This window comes from Hyaena hyaena, unplaced genomic scaffold (assembly GCF_003009895.1).
Source record: "Hyaena hyaena isolate Hyena2069 unplaced genomic scaffold, ASM300989v1 scaffold_113, whole genome shotgun sequence".
NCBI classification, from domain to species: domain Eukaryota; kingdom Metazoa; phylum Chordata; class Mammalia; order Carnivora; family Hyaenidae; genus Hyaena; species Hyaena hyaena.
The window spans coordinates 2,600,258-2,627,905 of record NW_024080745.1 but is presented as its reverse complement, the minus strand read 5'-3'; the positions used below and the strand labels follow the sequence as shown (position 1 = coordinate 2,627,905).

At 40.1% G+C, this 27,648-nt stretch overlaps 1 protein-coding gene across 3 annotated transcripts in view; it reads left to right on the top strand.

Moving 5' to 3' along the window:
- The window catches only part of USP44 (ubiquitin specific peptidase 44), a 56,943-nt gene that overhangs the window by 16,095 nt on the left and 13,200 nt on the right, over positions 1 to 27,648 (top strand). For 2 of the 3 annotated variants that reach the window (XM_039236576.1, XM_039236574.1), the window contains exon 2: positions 24,385 to 25,879. In XM_039236576.1, the coding sequence (XP_039092507.1) occupies positions 24,464 to 25,879 (1,416 nt within the window). In that variant the 5' untranslated portion in view covers positions 24,385 to 24,463. Of the gene's footprint in view, positions 1 to 3,034; positions 3,172 to 24,384; positions 25,880 to 27,648 lie in introns of those variants that run through there. The other variant, XM_039236575.1, reaches the window with a different exon arrangement.

The following is a 27,648-nucleotide window of genomic DNA, read 5'->3' as shown; positions in this document are numbered from 1 at the left end:
CCTCTCTCTCTACCCCTCCCCTGCTGGCTTTCTCTTAAAAATAAACAAACGTTTTTTAAATATTAAAAAAAAAAACAGGTTTAAAAATATGTATAGAGGCACCTGGGTGGTTCAGTCAGTTAAGCATACGATTTTGGCTTATGTCATGATCTGACGGTTTGTGAGTTCAAGCCCCACCCACATCAGGCTCTCTGCTGTCAGCACAGAGACCACTTTGGATGCTCTGTCTCCCTTTCTCTTCATCCCTCTCCCCTCTCAAAAATAAATAAGCATTTGAATTAATTAATTAAAAACATGTACAGTATAAAATAAAACTTAGGTACTCCAATAATCTTCCCTCATGAAAGATTATTTTCCCTCATGAAGGATGCCTGGCTGGCTCAGTTGGAAGACTATGTGACACCTGATCTCAAGGTCATGAGTTCAAGCCCCACACTGGGTATAAAGATTACTTAAATAAAACTTCAAAAGAAAATTACTTTCCTTCATGAAAGATACTTTTAGTATCTTTTTGGCATGGTTTACTAAAGCTTTATAAGTTAGAATTTCCAATTCTTAACCCTTTTCCTTTCTCTCTCTGCTTTTCCAAACCCTTCCCCTGCTTGCTATAAGAGAGGCTAAAACTTGGTTCTACATGTTTCTCAGAGTACCATAACTAATTGTAACCTTTATGGTATTTATCCTCCAATAGAGGAGATAAAAGTAAAACATGCAACACATTTGAAGAACTAAAACTATTTAGATAAACTGTCATGCACTGTGATTATAACTAGATATACATGTTATATTATACATGCACACACACATATCCTTAGCTTATCCTTAGAAAGGCATCCAGGCTTAAGAAAATATCTCATTTGTTTGCCACAATGCTTAAAATCTCATTTTTTAAATTTATTTATTTTTTCAGATTTTATTTTTAAGTAATCTCTATACCCAATGTGGGGCTCATATCTCACAACTCTGAGATCGAGTCTCTCATTCCAACTGAGCCAGCAGGGATCCCTAAAGTCTCATTTTAGAAATCCCATACTCAGTGTCTATAGAAGGTTCCATTGTAAATAGTCATAAATAGAAATGCAAAAAACATACTAAACACTATTAATTTACCACATGGTAATTGGGCTCCTTGGAAAATGGAAGTTTGGAGGCTCCTTAGAAAATGGAAGTTTGGAGTAAAAAGTCCTAGAATAAAATGGGAAACAATTTCATGGGAAAAAAGAAAAGCCTTGATAGACTGAGATGAAGCCCTGGACACAAGCAGCCTGTGGATTCCTGAAAAAACTGAGTAGGATGGAGGTGAAGAAGATATTGAGAGACAAAATGACTAGCTTCACAATTTTGCTACTGTTAATGTCAAAACCCTGGGCTCGGTTTCAGTTTCCAGTAGGACTGTGCTGTACTTTTCAAGCTTCCCTCACAGGCCAGTAAATAAACACTTACCAGTCCTTTAAAATTAAATCAGCTTTGGTGTCTTCTACTTCTTAATGTGCATTTGCCTCTCCTACATGCCACCACCCTCATTCTTTCTTAGAATTAAAAAAGACTAGGGGCATCTGGTTGGCTCAGTCAGTAGAGCGTGTGGCTCTCAATCTCAAGGGAGTGAGTTCAAGCCCCACATTGGGCATGGAGCCTAGAAAAAGAAACTAAAAAAGAGAACTTAAAAGCTAATTCTAAAGCCATTTCTTTCTGCTCACTTTCCATTCACTGTATTCACTTACTAAGACCATATCTTGTCATCTGCTCATCTACCATTTCTCCCTAAACTCTTCTCTTATATATTTGCCTCAAATTTAAGGTTCTTTGGCTCATTCTATTTTTTAAAAGCATTAGTGTCCTATTCTTTTTTTTTTTTGTAGTTTATTTATTTTTGAGACAAAGCACAAGTGGGGGAGGGGCAGACAGAAAGGGAGACATGGAATCTGAAATAGGCTCCAAGCTCTGAGCTGTCAGCACAGAACCCGATGCCGGACTCGAACCCATGGTCCACGAGATCATGACCTGAGCTGAAGTCAGATGCTTAACCGACTGAGCCACTCAGACGCCCCATGGGTCATTCTATTTTTTAAAAAATCAACATCAGGGTGTTGTTACACTTTAAATTGAACTTTAGGTCCGAGTCTTTTTAAGTATTTTCTTTACCTACTTTCTCCATTCAACTTTCTCTCTTCCTAACATTGAAATAAAGGTCATAGACATTCTTGGTGCCTAGCATGGTGCATGCCAGGCACATAGGTGTTCAAAAAATATGTGTCAAATAAATCTTTCATAACTTAAAAATTATTGATAGGAACATTTAGTCTGTAAAACTATAAAAATTCTTGGAAGTAGTTTCCTGAAAGTTAACAAGACCCTAAATTCTTCTTTAATAGACAATTAGGATTACTAAGATAGTTCTCATTTTCATGAAAGACTGGAATAGAAAATTCTAAAAATTAGCACAAAGACTAAAAAAAAGCCTTAAGGTTAACAAAATTTGCAGTGTTTTGTCTTCTTTTAAATCATTCAGACTCTCAGAATCCAAGAAATAACCAGTTTGTCTTGTACCCATTTCAGAAGTTGGATCTGGCCTCAGAATGGAGGTATCAGAATCATTAAAATTTTTATCTTGTTAGGAAACTGTACTTAGCTTAGAAAAAAGGCAAATTGCGATTTCTCCCGATATGGGGACTGTGGAAACCAGGGAAACTCCTACACATCATTTCCACAGTCCCATATTATGAGAGAGAATATCTAATTTTGTTAATTAATTAAGCATTTTAAGAATATTTTTGGCCAGCACTGTACTAAGGAGCTGTAGAGAGACACACAGCAGAGCAAGTGCACATTCCTTCTCCCCAAAGAAGTTACAATGCAAAGAGAGAACCAGGCGCGGAACTCAGAACAAAAGCTGTGACTGCATAATAATGTATTGGGGGTGGGGGATGGGGATCTGAAAGCCTGGTTACTAGGAAAGCAATTTCCAGGAGGTGAGAGCTTAGGCCAGCCTCTGAAAAGAGGCTGATTGTAATGATTTGCAGGAGTGAACGTTGGAGGGCCTTCTACTTAGGAGATAAACATCTGCTCAGATTTAAAGGTGGGAAGTGCCTGAAGTGTGCCAGGACTGTAAAGAGACTGACCTCTCAACAGTTAAAGGCTGATAAAGGGGAGAGACTGATTTTGACGATGTAGGTAAGTTTGGGGAAGCCTGTTGATTATGTGTGAGGGGAAGAAGACATTTTTTCTTTGTTATAGTAAAAAGCTTAGATTTCACGAGATTGGTGTAAAACAAAGAGGAAAATTACATGAGAAAAATTATTATGACAGTTATGTAAAAATGAGGTTCTGGTTCTGGAGCTCTGGAATCAAGCTACATGGCTTAATTTAGGCCTAGGTTGTTAAGACTCAGAATAAAATGGTAGCTAAGGAAATTTTCAAAGTTGAGTAAATAGTAATGACAATAAATATATATAAAGCTACGTTACAATCGATCTCTTTAATTATTACACAATTAATGATAATCTCCAGATAATTTCTTGTTGTTGTTTTTTTTTATTTCTAGGAGAGAGAGAGAGAGAGAGAGAGAGAGAGAGAGAGAGAGACAGCGTGAGCAGGGGAGGGAGGGTCAGAGAGAGGGAGTCACAGACTGAAACAGGCTCCAGGCTCTGAGCTGGCAGTCAGCCCAGAGCCCGAGGCGGGGCTCGAACCCACGAACCTCGAGATCATACCCTAAGCGAAAGTCAGACGCTTAACCGACTAAGCCACCCAGGCGCCCCTGATAATCTCCAGATAATTTCTTATCTCTACCTCATTCCTTCTCATCCAGCACCTCTCACCAGCTTACATCTTCGTATTTAAGACCTTTTATTGAGGACACCTATTCAGTACCCTCCTCTTATGACTTACTCATCTTTTCTTTGCTTTGTCTTCTTCCCATTTCACCTTTTTCTCTTCATTTATTCCATGAATAAATGAGTAAATATCATCTTAATCTTTAAAAGACCCAGCCTAAATACCAACATTTCCTTGAAGTCATTTACAATCTCAGGAAATTATCTGAATTTCTATCTGCTAGTCACTCTGGCCACATGCAGCTTATTTTCTGATTACAATTTCTGAATACTGATGATCTTCATTCTGTTTAACCCCTTAAAACAGTTTTTAAAAAATTATGGGTGTGCCTGGATGGCTCAATCGGTTAAGTGTTGGACTTTGGCTCAGGTTATGATCTCACAGTTTGTGAGTTCGAGCCCCACATCGGGCTCTCTGCTGCTGGTGCAGAGGCCACTTCAGATCCTCTGCCCCCTCCCTCTGTGCCCCTCCCTCAATCGTGAACCCCCATGTACCCACGCACTCTCAAAAATAAATAAACATTTTTAAAAATAATTATCATCACTGCATAACACTTAGAAGATAAAAGTCATCTGTGGAGTGACTGGCTGGCTCAGTCAGTGGACTGACTCTTGATCTCAAGTTTTTAAGTTCAAGCCCCATGTTGGGTGGAGAGATAACTTTAAAAATCTTTTTAAAATGGCACTTTTAATCTTGCCCCTATTACTAAAATGTGGATGTATTCCAAGTGTTCAATGTGAATAGTACATACATACATTTTTAAATACAATATATATACATTTTTGCATCCTGCTTTTAGTTTTTGCTTTTACACTGTTATTTTACAGACTCTTGGCATCTAAGCCATTCTACTCAGAATCTGAAGATTCAGCAGCTACTGCTGCTTCTTTTTTAATTCAGCTGTTAATCCTTATATCCTCTTTATGACTTTTGCTCCACTATGGCTCTTGTTGCCTGGTGTCCACTGTTTGCCTTCTCAATGTGCCTTTAATTAATTAATTTTTATTTCAATGTGACTTTAAATCAATGTTCAGCCCATCTCAATCCCTTTTACCTCGTACAGTGTTTGAGAAGAGGTTTTATTTATTTATCTATCTTTCTATCTACTTGTGATTTTGTTTTTAAGTAATCCCTATTCCCAATGTGGGGCTTGAACTCGGAAACCCTGAGATCAAGAGCAGCATGCTCCACTGACTTGAGCCAGCCAGGTCCCCAGGGGTGAACAGGGAGAGCTTTTAAAGTGCTTCCTACAAATTGATTGGTCTTGGGTCTGGTGTTCATCTCAGTCTAATAATCTGGAAAATAGGGAGAAGGGGTCATACAGTCCAAAAACATAATTTATGAAAGATTCTCTCTGAAGAATGGGAATGGCTTGACCTACAAATTCTTTATTTAATATTTTTTTTAGAAAATAAGATTAAAAAATTTTTTTATGTTTTATTTTATATTTGAGAGAGAGATACAGAGAGTGAGCATGGGAGGTGCAGAGAGATAGAGACAGAATTTGAAACAGGTTCCAGGCTCCAAGATGTTAGCACAGAGCCCAATGGGAACCAAACTCATGAGCAGTGAGATCATGACCTGAGCCGAAGTTGGATGCTTAACCAACTGAGCCACCCAGGCACCCTAAAAACAAAATTTTTTAAAAAGTAATCTTGGAGGGGCATCTGGGTGGCTCAGTAAGTTAAGTGTCTGACTTAAGCTCAGGTCATGATCTCATGGTTCGTGGGTTCGAGCCCCACGTCGGGCTCTGTGCTGACAGCTAGCTCAGAGCCTGGAGCCTGTCTTCGGATTCTGTATCTCCCTCTCTCTCTGACCCTCCCCTGCTCATGCTGTCTCTATCTGTCTCTCTCAAAAATAAATAAAACATTTAAAAAATAATAATAATAAAGTAATCTTGGGGCACCTGGGTGGCTCAGTCAGTTAAGCGTCTGACTTCAACTTGGGTCATGATTTCACGGTTTGTGAGTTCGAGCCCCACACTGGGCTCTCCGCTGCCAATGCAAAGCATGTTTGGGATCCTCTGTTTCCCTTGCTCTATTCCCCTTCCCTGCTCACTCTCAGAAAGAAAGAGAGAAAGAGAGAGAGAGAAAGAGAGAGAGAGAGAGAGAGAAAGAAAGAGAAAGAGAGAGAGAAAGAGAGAGAGAGAGAAAGAAAGAAAGAAAGAAAGAAAGAAAGAAAGAAAGAAAGAAAGCTCTATGCTGAACATGGATTCAAACTAATGACCCCGAGATCAAGTCACATGCTCTACCAACTGAGCCAGCCAGGCACCCCCCACACCCCCAAAAATAGGATTTTTTAAATAACTGTTTAAGTTTATTTATTTCAAGAGAGATACCGCATGAGCAGAAGAGAGGTGGAGGGAGGGAGGAAGAGGGAAAGGGAAAGGGAGAGGGAGAGGAAGAGGGAGGGAGGGAGAGAGAGGGGGAGAGAGGGAGAGGGAGAGGGAGGGAGAGAGAGAGAGAGAGAGAGAGAGAATCCCAAGCAGCCTTTGCACTGTCAGCATAGAGCAGACACAGGGCTCGAAAGCAGAAACTGCAAGATCATGACCTGAGCCAAAATGAAGAGTCGGTCACTTAAGTGACTGAACTACCTAGATACCCCTGAAAATAAGATTTTTGATGACTATATATAATATTCTGTCCTATGAATATATCAGATATACTTATCCTTTCCCATGGTACTGAACAGTTAGGTTGTTTCTGGTCTTCACTATTCTAAATAACACTGAGAAAAACAGCCTTCTAAGTTGCCCGAGTCTCAGGTAAAAATTGTATTCCTAAAAGTCAAATTACTAGATCAGTGATGGAAGATACTTAATATTTGCCAAAGATCTTCTAGATGGGTTTTATGATCTTAAAAAAGGAGAGCAAGGTTTTTGAACTTATATTTTGCTTTCTAGGAAACGCAGGAAAAATTACATTGTATGCCAAAAATAAATGAAATACTTCTCTTAAGAGATACACTCATATAATGCATTTAAGACAGTGGCTTATGTGTCCTACACTGGGGACAGAATTGAACTGTATAGAATTATCATGCACTTGTAAGTATTAGAAAAAAAGAGTGGAGGATTAAGCTATGAAAATTTATTATTTATAATTTATATGTGCAAACCTACATTTTATGCAATTGAATCTCCAACTTGTACTTTTATAATATGAATTGATTAGACTGTTGCCATTGTTATCTACATAAGAATTCAAGGTTAAGATGACGATGTTAATTAGCCATTTCCCTTCAAACTTTTGTTTAAATTATATGCTGTGAATACCTCTGTGCGTTCATTTTTTTCCCCATTCATACAATGGAAAGAAATTCCCCACAGTGGAGTGGTTGATATGAACAATTTTATAGGCTCCCTTATATATTCCAAGATAATGTACTCCACGGACATGTTATTAACTTTGCATGTTTGTCTCGCTGCTTCTACCATTCCTTAAAAAGATACATCTTTTCATTTTAATTCCCCAGGGGAGGGAGGTAGAAATGGGACACAGCTAAGCACAAGCTCAAGAAATATTAATGCCTTAATCTTCATGTACCTGTGGGTTTGACTTTCCTCTTCTCTCGATTTTTCTCTCTCAGCTCTTCATTTCTTTTCCTTCACCCCCCCCCCGCCCCCCGTCCCCCGGTATCTATTTCATTACCTTAAGTTGGCAATTTCAGGTAAATCGACAGCTTCAGGTTGAGTAATTTTGCGCACACGAGTCTCTTCGTACCCCTCAAATTTATTTCTCAGTCAGTGTCCCATTCTGGAACCTTAGTTGCCCGACAGCTGTCTGAGGAAACCGAATGCAAAACAGTCACCACCCCCTTGAGCTCACACCTAGGTTGCCTCCTTGGAAAGGTAAACGTTTTCTCGAAGAATTCCTACGCTGACTGTGAAGATAGCGGAATTGGCGCGCCTTTCTGCCAGTTTGACGCTGTGGGTCGCAGCAATTCAGTGGAGTACAGACGCCCGCGGAATGTTCTGCGTCTCACAGACCTGTGGTAAACACCGGCTGTACCCTCCCCTGCCCCGGAGGTGAGGACCGGTGCGAAGCCCGCCAGCGGAGGAAGCCGCTACTGTCTTTGCAGAGCCACGTGCCACTCTGGGCAAAGCCCATCCCTTGCCCACGACGGGAATCCCGGGTGCCGCTCGCCCCGCCGGGCATCCCCGGTAGCCTAGCGGGCGGCAGCCGCCAAGCGGAGCTGCACCCCGCACGCCAAAGACCCGGGGGGCGGGGCGGCGCGGCGTCACCAGTGACGCAGCCTCTCCACCGGACCGCCGCCGCCACCGCCGCCGCCGCCGCCGAACCGGGGGGCGGGGGGCCCGGGGGTGGGCGCAAAGATGGCCGCTCCGCTTCGAGCTGGTGAGTGTGCGTGACGGGCGCGCGCGGCTGCGGCGGTTGGCGGGCGGAGGCTCTCTACCGGAGCGGAGGTCCGACGGGAGCCCTCGGGGCCGGGAGGCACCTGGCGGCGTTTTCCCGCCTCGCAGGGCTCGGGGAGGTCCTGAGAGGGAGAGGGGGGCTGCGGCCGGACTGAGGGGAGCGGGCCGAGGGGCGCGCGGAGGAGGCAGTGGCAGCGGCGGCGGGTCCGGCGAATTTAGAATTGGCGCCTCTGGGAAGTTTCGGTGGGTCGTGCGATGCCCTGGCCGGCGTCGTGGTGGCCGGCCACCGCAGGAGTGCCCGGAGATGTTGCGAGGATCCGCGCGTCCCCTGTGGCCAGGGTCACGGCTGAGCCACCCTGAGCGGGGCTGCAGGGGAACGAGTTGGGGGGAGAAAGGGCGAAGTAGGAGGACTTTGGGGGATGCGGAGGGGGAAGTGTGCCCTGACCCGCGTTCGGGAGCGCTGAGTAGATGTGATCACGAATCGGATGCGCTTTGCGCGCCCTGCAGAGCTGGTACTGAAGACCGCATCCTAAGCCCCGGCTCTGATTGTCGCCAAGTGATGCTCGAAGTCCCCTGGGAGGCTTTGGAAGGGCAGCTTCTAGCCCTCCGTTTACGGGGAATGGCTTGCCTTCCTTCCCTCGATCGGGTCCCAGCGTGGCCAGCACCTGCTGCCACTTAGAGACACTTAGGATTTTTGAATTCTAGCTTCCGCAGGCCTTCGGGGAAGGAATGCTAATGGGCTCAACTCATTTTGGGGCGTAAGAAACGTGTCAGCATGAGAAGAAAATAATGTTCAAGTTTAAGAGGTGGTAGGAGACCCACCTACGCCCACCCCCCAGTAAAGAAACAAGTGAAACGTGGTGATTGCTTCAACTGCAAGTTTGAGCTGTTGTAAATTCTGCTTCTAACCGGATAATTTCTTGCAGTTTTAATTTTGGAAGTAAACAATTTAGCAAGTCTTAGGAGAGTCGCTTTGTCCTTAAGCCCTCCTGATTTCCCCCACTTTTAAACTCTAATGGTCCTATGTTGCAAGTAACGGGGTTGTGAAATTAGCATGGAAATAGGACCTTCAGGCCCTGCACTTGAATTCCTTATTATCTGTGAAGTAGCCTGTGCGGGGTGGGGGTGGGGGTAAGGGGTGCGGAGGGAGTAGGGGGGTGGTAACATTGGGCTTGGAATTCCATTTTGAGTTGTCTTTAAAATCAGTATTCAGTGTAAACAAGGAAAAAGAATTAGCTGTTCACTGTGATCAAATTCAGAAAGCCAAACATCAGTTAAGTACATGTTTATATAGAATATTCCATAAATGTTTATAGAATATTCCATAATCGCAGTGAGATTCCATATTCAGTTGTCTTGAAAGAGAGAAAAACTTGAATTCTTGGCCCCCCTAATCTTTTTATCCTTAATTGAACATCTCGGGATTTGAAAGAGATTTTGATTTAATTTCCAACCCCCATTCCCACCCCTGCCCAGATTTGAAAGAAATTTTAAACATTTTGGCTTGTTTAGCTCTTCTACATCCTACTCTGATTTCTCTAGCTTTTTGTGTACTAGCCATTAATTTTGCAATAGATGGAAGATTTTTCATTCTAGAATTTTTCATTGTAGACTATCCATATTGAAATTTAGAGATACTCTAATATTGAACAAAGAGCTCAGAGCATACATTGTAGAAAGTTGAAATGTTGGCTGTTTTGATTGTACATTCACCTTGTTTTTCTTCCAGAATATTAATTATCCCAGATTTTTTAGCTTAAAAACATTTAAGTGATAAGTGAATCTGTGTTGAGTATAGTATACAATGGTCCACTTTTTGGAATATTTAAATTGGAAACTGTTGAAGATTTGGGTTAACTATTTGAAATATATTGTTTCTACCTGTCTTTACCCCCCTCTTTTCACAGATTTTTCATTTTGTACTACAGAAATTTATCATATATACCCTCTACCAAACTTTTCCTCTACATGCTTAAATCTTACTGAGTATTATAGCATTGGTGGTACGTAAGAGGATTTTCTGCTCATTGGGTTGTTTGAGGGCAGAGTCTGATTGTATTTTGTTTGTATCCCCAGCACCTGACTATCTGCTTTTCATGGAGGAAAAACCCCTGTTAAGTGCTGAATTGTGTTTTTGAATGGTGTAGAGATATAGAGAAAGGCAACACCTTAGCTTCTTGTTGGCAGAAAAAGGGTGCTTTGAAGTGTTTCTCCTTCCTGTAATGTTAGGCAGAACAAACATGGTTGCCAGATTCAAATGGAGTTGTCCGCTTGAGGGAGATTAGACAGACACAGGGGCACAGGCTTAGGAGACTAATCAAGGTAGGAATTGTGTGCCCAGTCATTATTTGGATTCAGTAATGGGGGACAGTTTTGCCATTATGACCAACCGAAATAGGAGGCGACAACTAACTAAAATATAGGAGGATTCTATAATACTGGCTTTCTGGCAAAGATTCAGATCATTGAAGTGCATTGGTTTTTCACAGCACTTTCAGAGACCATAAAACTTTATTATAAAGAATTCATGTGGGGCGCCTGCATGGCTCAGTCGGTTGAGTGTCTGACTTCAGCTAAGGTTATGATCTCACCGTTCATCGGTTTGGCCCCGCATCAGACACTGTGCTGACAGCTCAGAGCTTGGAGCCTGTTTCGGATTCTGTATTTCCTTCTCTCTCTGACCCTCCCCTGCTCACGCTGTTCTCTCTCTCAGAAGTAAATAAAACATAAAAAAAAAAGAATTCATTTTGTAGTGGAGTTTTAGATACCAGAGAAAAAGTGTTTATAATCCAGAATATATTTGTTAGGCCAAATCATAGATATACTAGAATGATAGAATGTCTAGGCATTTTATTCAAAGTATTTGAACTCCTTTTTCTAGACCCATAGTAGAATGCTCAATCTTTTTTTTTTTTTTTTTTTGAGAGGCGGGAAGGGGAAATGGGCAGAGAAAGTGAGAGAATCTTAAGCAGGCTCCATGCTCAGCACAGAGCCCGACATGGGGTTCAGTGACCATGGGATCATGCTCTCAGCCGAAATCAAGAGTTGGATGCTCAACTGACTGAGCCACCCAGGCACCTCACTCAATCTTTTTATGAACATTTTCCCTATTGTTATGAAGTTAGCTGCAGTAGACTGATGTATAAGTACAGTGGTGTGACACTAACGATAAGTATTTTGGAACAAAATTGCCCATGAATGAAATACTTACAAGTAGTAATGGGTGAGGAAATCAAATAAACCTGGTGGCAGGACTTAATTTCCAAGAGTTTTTACTTAGAACATCATTAATCTCTGTGCTTCTGGGGATACAATGTTACATATGTGAAGAAGGCCCAGGGAAAAAGAGTATACTTTTTTGTTTAATGAGGAGTTTCAACCCAGATCAGGGTAATTATAGATTCTAGATCTCTAGGGGAAGAAAGAATATCTAGGGCTTTTCTAGGGATTAAAGAAAGGAAATACATCATGATTGACAAGAAGAGGTGCCAAAGCACATAATAGGCATAATAGCATACCTAAGAGGGAGTAGGGAGAGTTTGAGAGTCCATTTTATTAATTCATTCAATAATTTGTTCATTCAAAATATTGAACCCCTTTGTACCAGACACTGTGCTTGACCCTTGGCATTTTGCAAACATCTCTTAAGAGCACCATGGCAGTACCATGGAAATTTGGAACCTGCTCATAAGGAGGAATGGGGTAGGGTTTGCCCTAATTACTATGGATAAAGTTATTTTCATTCTTATCCAAATGAACACAAACATTGTGGTGGTTAGTAATTCCTAAGGCCTACTTCCTATTGAAATTGCCATTTCCTCCTGTCTTTTATTATGGAAAATAACAAATCTTCCTACTTTTAATAGCTTTTAGAGGATCTGTTTAGTTTATTTGGTACTGTTAAAAGAAAATTTAGTTTTGTTATAAAAATTATCTTTATTAATTTCCATCCCTCTAGGAATTCTCTAATGAGATAAAGATGATTACTGTGATGCAATTTTATTTAAATATTCTTTATGCTCAGTGGTATGTGTTTTTTCTTTAACTGAAGTAGAACGTATATAAGTATCTATATAAAATATGCACACCCATTTCCTATGAAACAGTAGGAAATATCCCAGTTACGGTAATTTTTTATTCACAATGTAGTCATTTGTATATAAAAACATGTTAATAAAAAAGATATGTGAAAAGTGGCTAGTCATAGATAAGAGTAGAAAAGTAAAGTATATCTTGTGCCACAATTTGAAGGCAATCCAAAAGCACTTACAGGCCATTGTAAAGAGTTTAGATTGATCTTGTAGTCTTTTAAAACTTTTAAACAATTTTTTAATTGTAAAGCTGTTCAATGAAACACACTAGGAATTATGTAAAATGCAAATGTTTTATGATCTATGAAAAGGGAGAAGCTTTTGGGGGGGGGAGGGAAGAGCACAAGTGGAGGAGGGCCAGAGAGAGGAACAGAGGATCCCTAGTGAGCTTGCACTGATAGGCTGACAGCAGCAAGCCCAGTGTGGGGCTTGAACTCACGAACCTGCGAGATCATGACCTTAGCAAAAGTTGGAGGGTCAACTGACTGAGCTACCCAGGTGCCCCAGGAGAAGTTTCTTAATAGAGCGTAATGATACTATTTTAGTGTCTGTTCAGATTTAAAATACAGATTTTCATTTAGGAGTGTATATTAGCCAGTTCCCTCATTCTGTGTCACTTTTTTTTTAAGATTTTTTTTAAGTTTATTATTTTTGAGAGAGGGAGAGAGAGAGAGAGATGGAGTGCAAGCAGGGGGAAGGGCAAAGAAAGAGGGAGGCACAGATTCCGAAGCAGGCTCCAGGCTCTGAGCTGTCAACACAGAGCCAGACTCGGGGCTCAAACTCACAAACTATGAGATCATGACCTGAGCTGAAGTAGGACACTTCACCAGCTGAGCCACCCAGGTGCCCTCTGTGTTACTTTTTTTTTTTTTTTTAATGTTTTATTATTTCTGAGAGAGAGAGAGAGAGAGAGAGGCAGCATGAGCAGGAGAGGGTCAGAGAGAGAGGGAGACACAGAATCTGAAACAGGCTCCGGCTCTGAGCTAGCTGTCAGCACAGAGCCTGACACAGGGCTAAAACCCACAAACCACGAGATCATGACCTGGGCCCAAGTCAGACGCTTAACCGACTGAACCACCCAGGCGCCCCCTGTGTGTTACTTTTTAAAATAGTAATTTAGTTTGGTTATGTTGTGTTTATTTTTCATGGTAACTTCCTGTTTTTCATAAAAGCATTTTTAAAGCAAAGAATATGAAAATTGTGCTACTAATTGCACTGATTAGAAGATCAAGATTACTTTTATGTCAATGATCTTTAGTACCTGACCTCCTCTAGTAAATACTGTTATTTACCTTTCCTTATTTTCTTTCTAAGTGTTTTAAGATAAAATAGGTGGAAAGGGGGTGGTCAGCTGAAAAGACCATTTTGTTGAAGGTAACAAATTTATAGTGGAATGTTAATTTTTGAAATAAATTAACTACCCTTCTAATTTTTCAGTGATTTTTGTAGCTCTTAGTAACATTTGTATTTGGAACACAAATATTTCTTTTTTATTTTTAATATTTTTATTTATTTCTAGGAGAGAGAGAGAGAGACAGCGTGAGCAGGGGAGGGTCAGAGAGAGAGGGAGTCACAGACTCTGAAATAGGCTCCAGGCTCTGAGCTGGCAGTCAGCACAGAGCCCGACGCGGGGCTCGAACCCACGAACCGCGAGATCATGACCTAAGCGAAAGTCAGACGCTTAACCGACTAAGCCACCCAGGTGCCTCATGGAACACAAATATTTCTTTAAAGGGCCACTTCATATCATACAAAAATTTAAAATAATCTTTTTAAAAAATTTTTTGTTTATTTTTTATTTTTGAAAATACTTTATTTCTAAGTAATCTCTACACTAAACATGGGGCTTGAACTCAGAACCCTGGAATCAAGAATCACGTGCTCCACCAGCTGAGCCAGCCAGGTGCCCCTGTTTATTTTTTTATTTTTATTTTTTTAAAGATCTTATTTTCAGGTAGTCTCTACACCAAATATGGGGCTTGAATTCACAGTCCTGAGATCAAGAGTCACATGCTCTACTGACTGAGCCAACTAGGTGCCCCTAGTTTTTTGTTTGTTTTTAAAGTTTATTTATTTTGAGAGAGAGAGAGACAAAGACAGCATGAATATGAATAGGGAAAGGGCAGAGAGAGAGAGAGAATCCTAAGCAGGCTTCATACTGCCAGCACAGAGCCAGATACAGGGCTGAAACTCACAAAACCCATGAGGTCATGACCGGAGCTGAAAACAGAGTCAGACGCTTAAGCAACTGAGCCACCCAGGTACCCCACCTAGTTTTGTTTTGTTTTTTAAGGTAAACTCTCAACATAGGGCTCCAACTCATGACATCGAGATCAAGAGTCGGACACTCTATCAAGAGTTGCTTGATGTACCAACTGAGCCAGGCAGGCACCTGAAATGATTAGGGTTAAGGAAGAATGTCTCAGTTTACTTTTGTATAAAATCTGTTTGGGGTGTCTGAAAGCACATAGAATGGTACGAGACATGTGGGAGGCTGTGGTTAAAGATGGAGAAATAGGATAATGATATCATAAAATATCAGGAAACTGTTACCTAATTGACCATGAGGGAAAAATGGCCACTTGCTTGAGGGCGGGGGCAGTTTTGGTCACTAGTGATCATTAACTTCCTATTCTTTCTTTTTTTCTTTCTCTTTCTGTCATTGACTTCCGAGTCTTAATCACTTATTCAAATATCATAAAGAGAACTGAAGCAAGACCTGCGTTTAATACTAGTTGTTTATGCCAAGAATTTGGTAGCCTGAAAACAAAATGGCTATCAAACCTATAGGATTTTTTTTTTAATTAAGATATTTTTTTAATTAAGGTGCTAAAAAAGGATATGGCACAATCCAAGTTCTTTAGGAAGTTAGAGATTTTTTTTAAACTTGCTTATTTATTGATTAATTGGTATAGTCTGTACACCCAACATGGGGCTCAAACTCATGACCGTGAGATCAAGAGTCGCATGATCTACCAACTGAAACAGCCTGGTGCCCCAGAAATCCACTGTTTAATACAACTATGGTGAGCAGAGGTTTTTAAGAGTTAAAGGCTCAAAGGAAACTTGAAGATTAATTTTGCAGGATAGTATGATGGAGGAGAGTGAGAGTCTGGAGGATGGGAAACCAGTTTGGAGGTTACTGCTGTACCTCAGGAATGAAATAGTAAAGTCCATAATAAGAATGATAGATAGCTCTGCAAATGAAAAGGAAGAAAGACTTAGGAAGTGAAAACCTTTTATACACAGCTGATAAGAATATTTGAGTGGATAAGATGGGAGGGAGGAGTAAAACCAAAGACAAAACAAAATAGCCTGGGTATGTAAATAATACTACGTGGTCTTTAATAAGAGAATATAAGGGGCGCCTGGGTGGGTCAGTTGGTTGGGTGACCAACTTCAGTTCAGGTCATTATCTTACAGTTCTTGAGTTCGAACCCCACATTGGGTTCACTGCACAGAGCCTGCTTTGGATCCTCTGCCCCCCTCTGTTTCTGCCCCTCCCCTGCTCTCTCTCTCTCTCTCAAAAATATAACATTTAAAAAATATGAGAATGCTGAGCTTGCAGTGTGCCTGGGACTTTCAGAAAGGTTCCGGTGGTCAGCTACCTGCATCTGATCACTTAACCACTGCCAATAGGGTGAGCCATTGAAATAGATGTCAGAAGAGTATTACTACATGCTGAAAGCCTGGGTCATATGTTGCAAAGGGCTACAATTTGAGTAAATGAAAATTAATTTCAGAGAGTCTTCAGTGGGTGGTAAGTGTAAGCAGTTTTGTGCTGTTGAACTGTAACAAGTTAAATATTTTACCCATGATATTTGATACTTGTGTGTGATGTAAATTTTTAACTAAAAATACCATATTTATTAAGATCCTATGTTTTCTTCTAGTCATTTTAGCTTTCTATTTTAAAATAATTTCTTTAGTTATATGTTAAGTCTACGTAAAATAATTAGCTTTCAATAAGTCAAATACAGTTATTTTCTTAAACTGTAGAGATTTGCTGCAGAGAATTTTAAAAATAAAAATGTACACTCAGTTATATGCCATGGAAAATTTAAATAGCTTGAATGGTTTTCTCTGAACCATTTGAGATTTGATTTGAGATTGATTTGATTGTAATCAGTGAAGAATAACAAAGCTTTCAGAATATTTATAAATCCATCTGTCTTTTAAAATAAAGATAGGGGCTCCTGGGTGGCTTAGTCGGTTAAGCATCTGACTTTTACTTAGGTCATGATCTCGCGGTTCGTGGGTTCAAGCTCCGCGTCAGGCTCTGTGCTGACTGCCAGCTCAGAGCCTGGAACCTGTTTCAGAGTCTGTGACTCCCTCTCTCTCTGACCCTCCCCTGCTCACACTGTCTCTCTCTCTCTCCTAGAAATAAATAAAACATTAAAAAAAATAAAAATAAAACAAAGATACCATACTTAGTTTTAAAAAAGCATTTCATAGATATTAACTGGAACTTTAAATGTGAAATTTTTTTAAATATATGAAAAAATCATAGTATAGATTATTTTAATCCTTATGTATAGAGTTCATTCAAAACATCTTGACTATTTGTGTGTTGCTATATGTAAGGTAATATTTTGTCAGATTCTACATGGAGGATGCAAAAATACTTTGTTATCTCTCTTTAAAGTGAATATACTGATAAAAATTACATAGTCAATCTGCTGAAGTGAAACAGTTTAATACATAGTTTCTCTGCTGTCTGTGGGTTAGCAACTGAAAAGTACTCTGAACCCAATATAGGAAAGTAGGAAATACTCCTATTCCCCTTTCTTTTCCTCCAAGCTGTTAGATCTTTGTGTGATGAGACCTCTTTGGGGATACCTTATTAAGTATCTCTGAGCTTTGACACCAGGCAGCAGAGCAAACTGGAAATCTCAGGTGGCAGCAACCTGGCTTTCTAGTCCATGCTTAACCTGCCTGCCCCTCTTTTGGTCATCTGCCCTCCTGGTTTCTTTCATAACTAGACCAGGTAAGTGGGCCCCTGCTCTAAAATATTAATCTTATCTGTCATTCCACTAATCTGGTTTCACTTCTTGGTGGTTTTTGTTTTTAAGATTTTATTTTTAAGTAATCTCCACACTCAGTGTAGGGCTCGAACTCACACCCTGAGATCAATAGTCTTCTACTCTATCAACTGAGCCAGCCAGGTGCCCCTGGTTACACTTCTTCGGATTTTTTTAAAAGCTTTCTTTGAGAGCTCCCCTTTTAAAAAGCAAATACTCCTGGGAGAGATTAGACCTTAGTTCTCAGCTAATACCTTCATTTTCAGTTAGCACCTCAGTTGGGCTCAGTATACATTTGGCTGAGAAGAATGAACCCCTAGTAAAAGTGGTAAAACTAGAAGAAAATTAGCATTTATAATGGTGGTAGCAGTAGTCGTAGTAGTATTGTAGTATTGTCAACTAAGATGTACTGAGAGCCACATAATTAAGTGCCAGGGTTTATTCTAAGTGCTTAATGAATATAAATTTATCTGATTTCCTCATAACCTTATTGGTGTTCTTACCACTGTTTCTTAAAGATAAGAAAACTGACGCAAGTGGAGCGTAATTTATCTAGGTCACTTGGTAAATACAGCTAAGTGTTAAACTCAGGCATTTGGATTCCAGAGTATCCTTTCTAACTATTTTGTTGTGATCCCTCTCCACTGCTGTATTGCCTCTCACAGAGATGGCATCTGATCAGCATTTCACTTTTTCACGATTTTTCATTGAATGGAATCATGCTGTTGAGTTATAGGCCACTTCCTGTTGAAGGGGGGTGAGGACCTTGCCATCATTGAAATAGATTTTTTAGTAACAACTAGGAATGTATTTGCAGAATACAGAAAAGAGAGTAGAGGCTAGTGTATAATTTTTTAGCTACATATGTGCTAAATTATATACTAGTATGCATACCTACTTAAAACTTACTGTGTAAGTAACATGTGTATTATTTTTAGATATTTGATAATGTGGATAGCCCCAGAATAACTATGTTATATATTCTTTCCAAAAGTTTTTTTTCTTTTGAATCTTCTTTTCTGAATGTCATGTGAGGTATAACTCCTTCACCTCTAAAATTTTAGATAAAATAATTTCCCTTGAGTGTAAATAAACAGCATTTCCCTCTTTGTCTCAAGAAGTTGAACTAATAATTATTGCCTGAACTAATAATTATTGTCTGACTTGCCAGTAAGGCATGTTTAACTAAATTGCCTCCATATTCTTTATATGATCTTTTTTATTTTATTTTTTATATAATCTTTTTAAAACAAAAGTAGAGGGGTACCTGGGCGGCTCAGTTGGTTGAGCATTCAACTCTTGATTTCGGACTCAGGATTGATCCCTGCGCTGAGTGTGAAGCCTGCTTAAGATTCTCTCCTTTTGCTTCCCTCTCCAGCTCATATGTACTCTCTTTATCTCTCTCTCTCTCTTAAAAAAAAAAAGGGGGGGGGCGCCTGGGTGGTTTAGTCGGTTAAGCGTCCGACTTTCGCTTAGGTCATGATCTCGCGGTTCATGGTTCGAGCCCCGCATCAGGCTCTGTGCTGACTGTCAGCTCAGAGCCTGGAGCCTGTCAGTCTGTGACTCCCTCTCTCTCTGACCCTCCCCTGCTCACACTCTCTCTCTCTCTCCTAGAAAAAAAAAAAATAAAACAAATTGGGGCACCTGGGTGGCTCAGTGGGTTAAGCATCTGACTTTGGCTCAGGTCATGATCTCACCGCCCGAGAGTTCGAGCCCTGCATCAGGCTCTGTGCTGTCAGCTCAGAGCCTGGAGCCTGCTTTGGATTCTGTGTCTCCTTCTCACTCTGCCCCCGTCCCCCCCTCCCCCACTCACACTTTGTCTCTCTGTCTCTCAAAAAATGAATAAATGTAAAAAAAATTTTTTAAAAATTAAAGTAGATAGAAGAGAACCCTAGATTTTCCTCTTAATCTCCATATTGAGTCAGTTCTTTAAGCCAATGTTTGTTTGATACTAACCTACCTCTGCTCCCATCTTTCCTTCAGTACTTCTACAGCTTTAATTTCCTTATAATATCTGGAGTAATAATCTCCTTTAATCATTCATCCTTCCTCTGGGTCTGCCATTTCAGATCCATCCGTAACTTATATAGCTGATCATGTCATTCTTCTCTACAGAATTCTTCAGTGAGTTTTATTGCCCATAGTCCCTGGAAGCAGGTTTGGGGATGATTACGGCAGGAAATTTTCCAGGTCTTAGGTACCAGTGAATGGGTCTAAAAGGGCAGTTGGGGATGTGTGCAAGCTCCAGGTAACCACATTCCCTTGACTCTGCTGACTCCACATAATGGGAGAGGGTTAGAGCAGAGACCTCCTAAAAGTGTCAGGTCTGGGCCCTGGTGGTCTAGATTTAAAGGCAGAGCATGCTGTTGCTGTGTAAACTTTTGATGGCAGCAAGGATCAAAGCTAGGAGACCATTTAGGAGCCTTATTGCAGTAATCCAGGTGAGACTTGATTGTGGCTTGGACCAGGGTGAGAGCAGTGGAGGTAATAAATTGTCAGGTTCTAGATATATTTTTAAGATAGAGCCAACCATTTTTCCTGAAGGATTGATGTAGGGAGAGAAAAAAGGAGTCATGGATGAGATGTTTAATGTCAGTACCTGTAAGGACTTAGGATAATGGAGCATACTAATCATTGATGTCTTAATTTTGCCATTAGCAACTACTGTTGAATGCCAGGAGTTCTGATAGAATACTGTATTTGAACTGTATTAAGATTTTGGGCCTCAGGAAATTTTGAAGGAAGAGAAATAAAATATGAGCCTGAAGGGATGTCTGGGTGGTTTAGATGGTTAAGTGTCCATCTCTTGATTTTGGCTCAGGTCATGGTCTCAAAGTTCATGAGTTCAAGCCCTGTGTCAGGCTCTGCACTGACAGCATGGAGCCTGCTTGGGATTCTCTCTCCCTCTCTCTCTGCCCCTATCCCACTCATGCTTGCTCTCTCTCTCTCTCTCTCTCTCTCTCTCGTGCTCTCTCTCTCAAAATAAATAAACTTAGAAAATTTTAAGAAAAATTGTGTGCCTAAAATGTGTACATATGTAGTGTTGGGACTGGTCAGCCTTAAGTCCATATTCAGGATACACACTACATTTGAAAGTTAAGAAGTGAAGGGGGAGGGGCGCCTGGGTGGCTCAGTCAGTTAAGTGTCCGACTTTGGCTCAGGCCATGATCCCATGGTTCGTGGCTTTGAGCCCAGCATCAGGCTCTATGCTGACAGCTAGCTCAGAACCTGGAGCCTGCTTCTGATTCTGTCTCCCTCTTTCTCTCTGACCCTCCCCTGCTCACGCTGTCTCTCTCTCTCTCTCTCTCAAAGATAATAAAACATTAAAGAAAATTTAAGAAATGAAGGGGGAGAGGCTCTCTGATTGCTAGGAGATTTTACCAAAAAAGGTGAGAAGGAACCAAAAATCAACTTCACCTTTGCAGTTTTCTTAGGTGCCTGGAGGTGGCACCTAAGTACCATTGAAATTCATATTGCTGCGCTAAAATCTTTTTATTTATTTATTTATTTTTAATTTATATTTAAATCCTAGTTAGTTAACATAGTGTAATATTGTTTTTAGGAGTAGGATTTAGTGATTCATCACTTACATATAACACCCAGTGCTCAACACAAGTTCCCTCTTAATACGGATCACCCATTTAGACCATTACCTGCCCATATCCCCTCCAGCAGCCCTCAGTTTGTTCTTCATAGGTTAAAGAATCTCTTACAGTCTGCTTCCCTCTCTTTTTTCCCCCTTCTCCTATATTCATCTGTTTTGTTTATTAAATTCCATTTACAAGTAAATCATAAGGTATTTGTCTTTCACTGACTTATTTCACTAAACATAATACACTCTAGCTATATCCATGCCATTGAAAATTCCAAGATTTCATTCCTTTTTTTTTTTTTTTTAAGAGAGAGCGTGCGTGCGCGCACACAAACAGGGATGGTGCAGAGTATCTTAAGCAGGCTTCACACCCAGCTCAACTCAGGACTCCAACTCACATGAAACTGAGATCATGACCTGAGCCAAAATCAAGAGTTGGACATCCAGGGTGCCTGGGTGGCTCAGTCAGTTAAGCCATCTGACTCTTGATTTCAGCTCAGGTCATTATCTGAGTCATGAGATTGAGCCCTGAGTCAGGCTCCAGAGGAGCCTACTTGGGATTCTCTCTCTCCCTGCCTCTCTGCCCCTGTCCTGCCATGTTCTCTGTCTGTCTCTCTCAAAATAATTTTTTTTAAAAAAAGAGTTGGATGCTTAACCAACTGAGTCACCCAGGTGCCCCTGAGATCTCATTCTTTTTGATGGCTGAGTAATATTCCATTGTTATATACACCCCACATCTTCATTATTCATTCATCAGTTGTTGAACATTTGTGCTCTTTCTATAATCATTTGGCTACTGTTGATAATGCTGCTATAAACATTGAGGTATATAAACCCCTTTGAACCACTATTTTTGTATCCTTTGAGTAAATACCTAGTCATGCAATTGCTGGATCATAGGGTGGTTCTATTCTTAACTTTTTGAGGAATCTCCATACTGTTTTCTGGAGTGGCTGCACCAGTTTGCATTTCTACCAACAGGGCAAGAAGTCTCCCCTTTCTCCACATTTTCACCAACACATGTTATTTCCTGTGTTAATTTTAGCCATTCTGACAGGTGTGAGGTATTTCATCATGATTTTGATTTCTATTTTCTTGACGGTGAGTGATGGTCATCTGGATGTTTTCTTTGGAAAAATCTATTCATGTCTTCTCCCCATTTCTTAACTGGATTATTTGGTTTTGAGGGGGTTGAGTTTGATAAGTTATTTATAAATTTTGGATAGTATCTCTTTATCAGCTGCCCTAAAAAATGTAAAGTATTGATCATACTACATAAAATGTTCTGAGTGTTCTGCAACTAGGTTCCCACCTGTGACCTGAAATTTGTGTTTAATTTATGTTAATACAATGAAGAAAAAGTTTTTTGATCCCTACTTTTTTTAAAATTTTAAAAACATTTATTTATTTTTGAGGAGAGAGAGAGACAGGTCATAAGCAGGAGGAGGGGCAGAAGGGGAGGGAGACACAGAATCCAAAGCAGGCTCCGAGCTTTCAGCACAGAGTCCAATGCGGGGCTGGAACCCACAAACCTTGAGATCGTGACCTGAGCTAAAGTTGGATGCTTAACTGACTGAGTCACCCAGGCGCCCCAGCATCCCTACATTTTAACTAGATTTTGGTTTAATGTTTTTATTTTATTTTAAAGATTTTATTTTTTTTAATTTTTATTATTTTAGAGAGTGAGAGAGAGCATGAGTTGGGGAGAGGGGCATAGGGAGGGAGAGAGAGAGAACTTGAGCAGGTTTCACACTCAGTGTGGAGGCTGTCTCGGGCCAATCACATGACCCTGGGATCATTCAGCTGAAACCAAGAGTGTTCAACTGAGCCACCCAGGCCTCCCTACTACCTTTATTTTTATTTATCTATTTTTAAAGATTTTACTTTTAAGTAATCTCTATACCCAGTGTGGGGCCCAGACTCACAATCCTGAGATCAAGAGTTGCACACAACCTACTAAGCCAGACAGATGCCTCTATTTTTAGATCCCGGTAGCAGAAGCCTTCCTGACTCTAACTGATAAAGGAACATGTTTCTGGGTCAAAACCACATAGGTTTTGTTTGATTATGTTGGGATGGGTTTGTTTTTTTTTTCGTTTTTAGAATAAGCTTATGATTTCAGATAGTGCATAGGTCCACCAGAATGTAAAAGTTTATTATATTGCCATCCATTTCATATTTTTCTTTTTTTCTTCACTTACATATCCTCACACATTCCTGAGAGGCAATTCAAACACAAAAGCATTCTCTTTTTCTGTCTTTCTCCCTTCTTAAGGTAAACTGTCAAGTGTATCAAATTCAAAGTATGTTATAGAGCCATGAATTAAAGGTCATTATTGATTTACTAGTGGAAAACTAAATTTATAATGGTAATTATGTAGAATATTAATGTGATTTATTTAAAAAAATAGGATATTATAGAATATTAAGATTTGTTCATTATATTGGCACCTGGATGGCTCAGTCAGGTAAACATCTGACTCTTTTTTTTTAATTTTCTTTAAATGTTTATTTATTTTTGAGAGACAGAGAGAGATAGAGCCTGAGTCAGGGAGGAGCAGAGAGAGAGGGAGACACAGAATCTGAAGCAGGCTCCAGGCTCTGAGGTGTCTGTACAGAACCCGATGCGGGGCTCAAACTCATGGACTGCAAGATTGTGACCTGAGCTGAAGTCAGACACTTAACTGACTGAGCCACCTAGGTGCCCCTAAACATCTGACTCTTAATCTCAGCTCAGGTCTCGATCTCAGAGTTTAAGCCCCATGTTGGGCTCCACACTGGGTGTGGATCCAACTTAAAATAAATATTTTTTCCACTATAACTACCATTATAGCTACCATTTATTGGGGAATTTACTGTGTATTAAATATTTCCTATTTTTCAATTTTTCATTGAAGTTGGTATGACTTTTCCCTGTTTTACAGAAGTTTAGAGAAGTTAAAATGTTTGCTCAAATCAAATATATAATAGTATGTTGCAGAGGTAGAATTCATACTTCTAAGTGTTTGATTCAGAACACATGTTATTAACTATGATTATGCCTTAGTAGCAATTTGGATAGGGGTCTCAGAATATAGACATTAGTGAGATATATTTGAGTCTTGCCAGCCCTAATTTTTAAGAAAAGGAATGTAGTTCTTTAAACTGCACTCAGCTATTGGTTGAAAGGATGGATCTTATTCTAGTTCATTGAAAAGAGGTCACTGCCCCCTTTCTACCAGTAGTAGATGAAAATTAAAACGGTTTTTAAAAGGAACCCATTAGAGAAAGTTAAGCATGTATTTTTTTAGAGCAAGGCAGATGAGAGATTAGAGACCTTCAGAGCAAAAGAAAAGTGAGAACTGCCTATGGTGTTATGACAGGCGGCCCACAAATTGGGAGCAAAGGAAGCAAATTTATAAAATTATTTTTGGAAAAAAATACCTTATAAAAAAGAAAATACTGGCTTTTATTAAAAATTGATATTGTTCTGATTAGTTTTCAGATCTTTCAAGTATCGTGTACAGAGACTTGTTTGGATTATGTGTTTCTCAGCTAGACTGAATAAATAACAACAATGGATAAGTGCAAACACATTGGGCAGTTGCAGCTTGCTCAAGACCATTCCATCCTCAACCCTCAGAAATGGCATTGTATGGACTGCAATACAACAGAGTCAATTTGGGCTTGCCTTAGCTGTTCTCATGTTGCCTGTGGAAGATATATTGAAGAACATGCACTCAGGCACTTTCAAAATAGCAGTCATCCTGTTGCTTTAGAGGTGAATGAGATGTATGTTTTTTGTTACCTTTGTGATGATTATGTTCTTAATGATAATGCAGCTGGAGACCTGAAGTTACTACGAAGTACCTTAAGTGCAATCAAAAGTCAAAATTATCAGTGCACAACTCGTAGTGGAAGAGTTTTGCGGTCTATGGGTACAAGTGATGATACTTATTACTTACACGATAGCACCCAATCTCTGCTTCAAAATGAAGATCAAATGTATACTGCTCTTTGGCACAGGAGAAGGATATTAATGGGTAAAATTTTTCGAACTTGGTTTGAACAATCACCCATTGGAAGAAAAAGGCAGGAGGAACAATTTCAGGAAAAAATAGCAAAAAGAGAAGTGAAAAAAAGACAACAAGAATTAGAGTATCAAGTTAAAATGGAATTGGAAAGTATACATCCAAGAAAGAGTTTACGTTTGCAAGGTGTGGCTCAGTCCACCACAGTAGAAATAGTTACTGTTCAAGTACCGCTACAAACCCCAGCATCACCAGCAAAAGATAAAGTAGTACCTACCTCAGAAGATATAAGATTAAAAAAAGCCAGTGACTCCTCAGGTAAACGAAGGCCAATAGTAACTCCTGGTGTAACCGGATTGAGAAATTTGGGAAATACTTGCTATATGAATTCTGTTCTTCAAGTGTTGAGTCATTTACTTATTTTTCGGCAATGTTTTTTAAAACTTGATCTGAACCGCTGGCTGGCTGTGACAGCCAGTGATAAGACAAGATTACCTTATAAGCATCCACCAGTCACAGATACGGTATATCAAATGAATGAATACCAAGAAAAAGATACAGGCTGTTCTTTCTCCAGACATCCGAGTTCATCCTTTGGACTAAGCAGCGGAGCATCAAAGAGCAGAAAGATGGAACTTATTCAGCCAAAGGAACCAAGTTCACAATACATTTCTCTCTGTCATGAATTGCATACGTTGTTCCAAGTCATGTGGTCTGGAAAGTGGGCCCTGGTCTCACCATTTGCTATGCTACATTCCGTGTGGAGACTAATTCCAGCTTTTCGTGGTTATGCCCAACAGGATGCTCAGGAATTTCTCTGTGAACTTTTGGATAAAATACAACATGAACTAGAAACAACTGGTACTAGGTTACCAGCTCTAATCCCCACTTCTCAAAGGAAACTTATCAAACACGTTCTGAACGTTGTGAATAATATTTTTCACGGACAACTACTTAGTCAGGTATGGATTTTTTTAAAATCTTATTTTCATCTTGGGGAATTCATAAAATGAAGCCTAAAAAATGTGCACTCTCTGTATATCTAGTGTGGTAGGACTGTTTTCAGGTCAAATAGATTGCTTTTACAAATATGTGTCTAGAAGTCGGCTTATTCATTTACACTGGTTCACATTTCCTTTCATGAATCGCTGGAAGTAGTTTTTCATCAATGGCATCAAACTTTTGGGGCACCTGGCTGGCTCAGTTGGTTAAACACCTGACTCTTGATTTTTGGCTCAGGTCATGATCTCCGAGTTCCTGAGTTCGAGCCCCATGTAGGGCTCTGCCCTGCCAGTGTGGAGCCTGCTTGAGATTCTGTGTCTCCCTCTATCTCTGCTCCTCACCTACTCTTTTTTTGCACATGCACACGCACATTCTCTCTCTTTCAAAAATAATAAACTTTTTAAAAGCTTTTTTTGTGGGGAAAGGGAATCAGGAAACAGAGCTTCTTAGGTAATAATATTAAATTTATTTTCTGAGGGATTGAGAAGAGAGGGTTTAGTGCCACAGGGAACAGATTTGAAGATGCTGCAGGGGTGCCTGGGTGGCTCAGTCGGTTAAGCGTCCGACTTGGGCTCAGGTCATGATCTCACAGATCGTGGGTTCAAGCCCCATGTCGGGCTCTGTGCTGACAGCTAGCTCAGAGCCTGGAGCCTGTTTCAGATTCTGTGTCTCCCTCTCTCTGACCCTCCCCTGCTCGTGCTGTCTCTCTCTCTCAGAAATAGATAAAACATTTTTAAAAAATAAAAAATGACGATGCTGCAGTACTGGAATGGATTTGGTGCACACTTGAATAATTTTAGGAACCAAGAGGTAGCCCTGGAAGACTTCCTATAAAATCAAAGGGGGTAAAGTCTAAAAGCTTTAACAAGTAGGTAGGGAAATTTTAAGGAAAGTAAATGTGATTTCATTGAGAATAATCCTAAATGGTTTTCCTTTAATTACTGCTATAAAAGTTTCCCTTGTTGTGAAAAAGAATCACAAAACACCAGGATCTTTAATCTAATTAATAGCTTCCTGTAATGAGTGGACTTGTTGGTAAATGATTACTAGACATAAGGTTCTCTACTTTTCCAAAGCATAGATCTTAAAAATTTTTTTGTTTTAGGCATCTGGGCTATCAGGTCATTTCCTTTCCCTTGCACACCTGCCTCTGTTCTTCATTTCAACTTTCACATTAATGATATCACCTTTTGTTTTTATAACATTAGCATACTTTGCTGGAATATAGTTTAAATATTTAAAAAAATGTTTTTTGAAGCCTGGGGCACCTGGGTGGCTCAGTCAGTTGAGTGTCTGATTCATGATTTTGGCCCAGGTCATGATCCCAGCATCATTGGATATAGCCACATGTAAGGCTATGCACTGACCACATGGAGCCTGCTTGGTGTTCTCTCTCTCTCTCTCTCTCTCTCTCTCTCTCTCTCTCTCTGCCCCTCCCTTCCTTGTGCATGTACTCTGTCAAAATAAACAAAAAAGAGTCACAGGCTTTATCAACTGAGGCACGCAGGCACCCCTGTAGTTTAAGTATTTCAAGTGTTATTATTCCTGAGGTGTATCTGTGATATTTATTCCACTTAATGTTTCAGAAATGTAGAGATTCTACATTGTGCCAATTAGCAAATAAGAGTTGTTTCTTGTGTTGCATCCAATTTTATTTTTCTACCTCTGTTATGCAGAAGCTTAAAATGCACTACTAGGGGTGCCTGGGTGGCTCAGTTGATTAAGCATC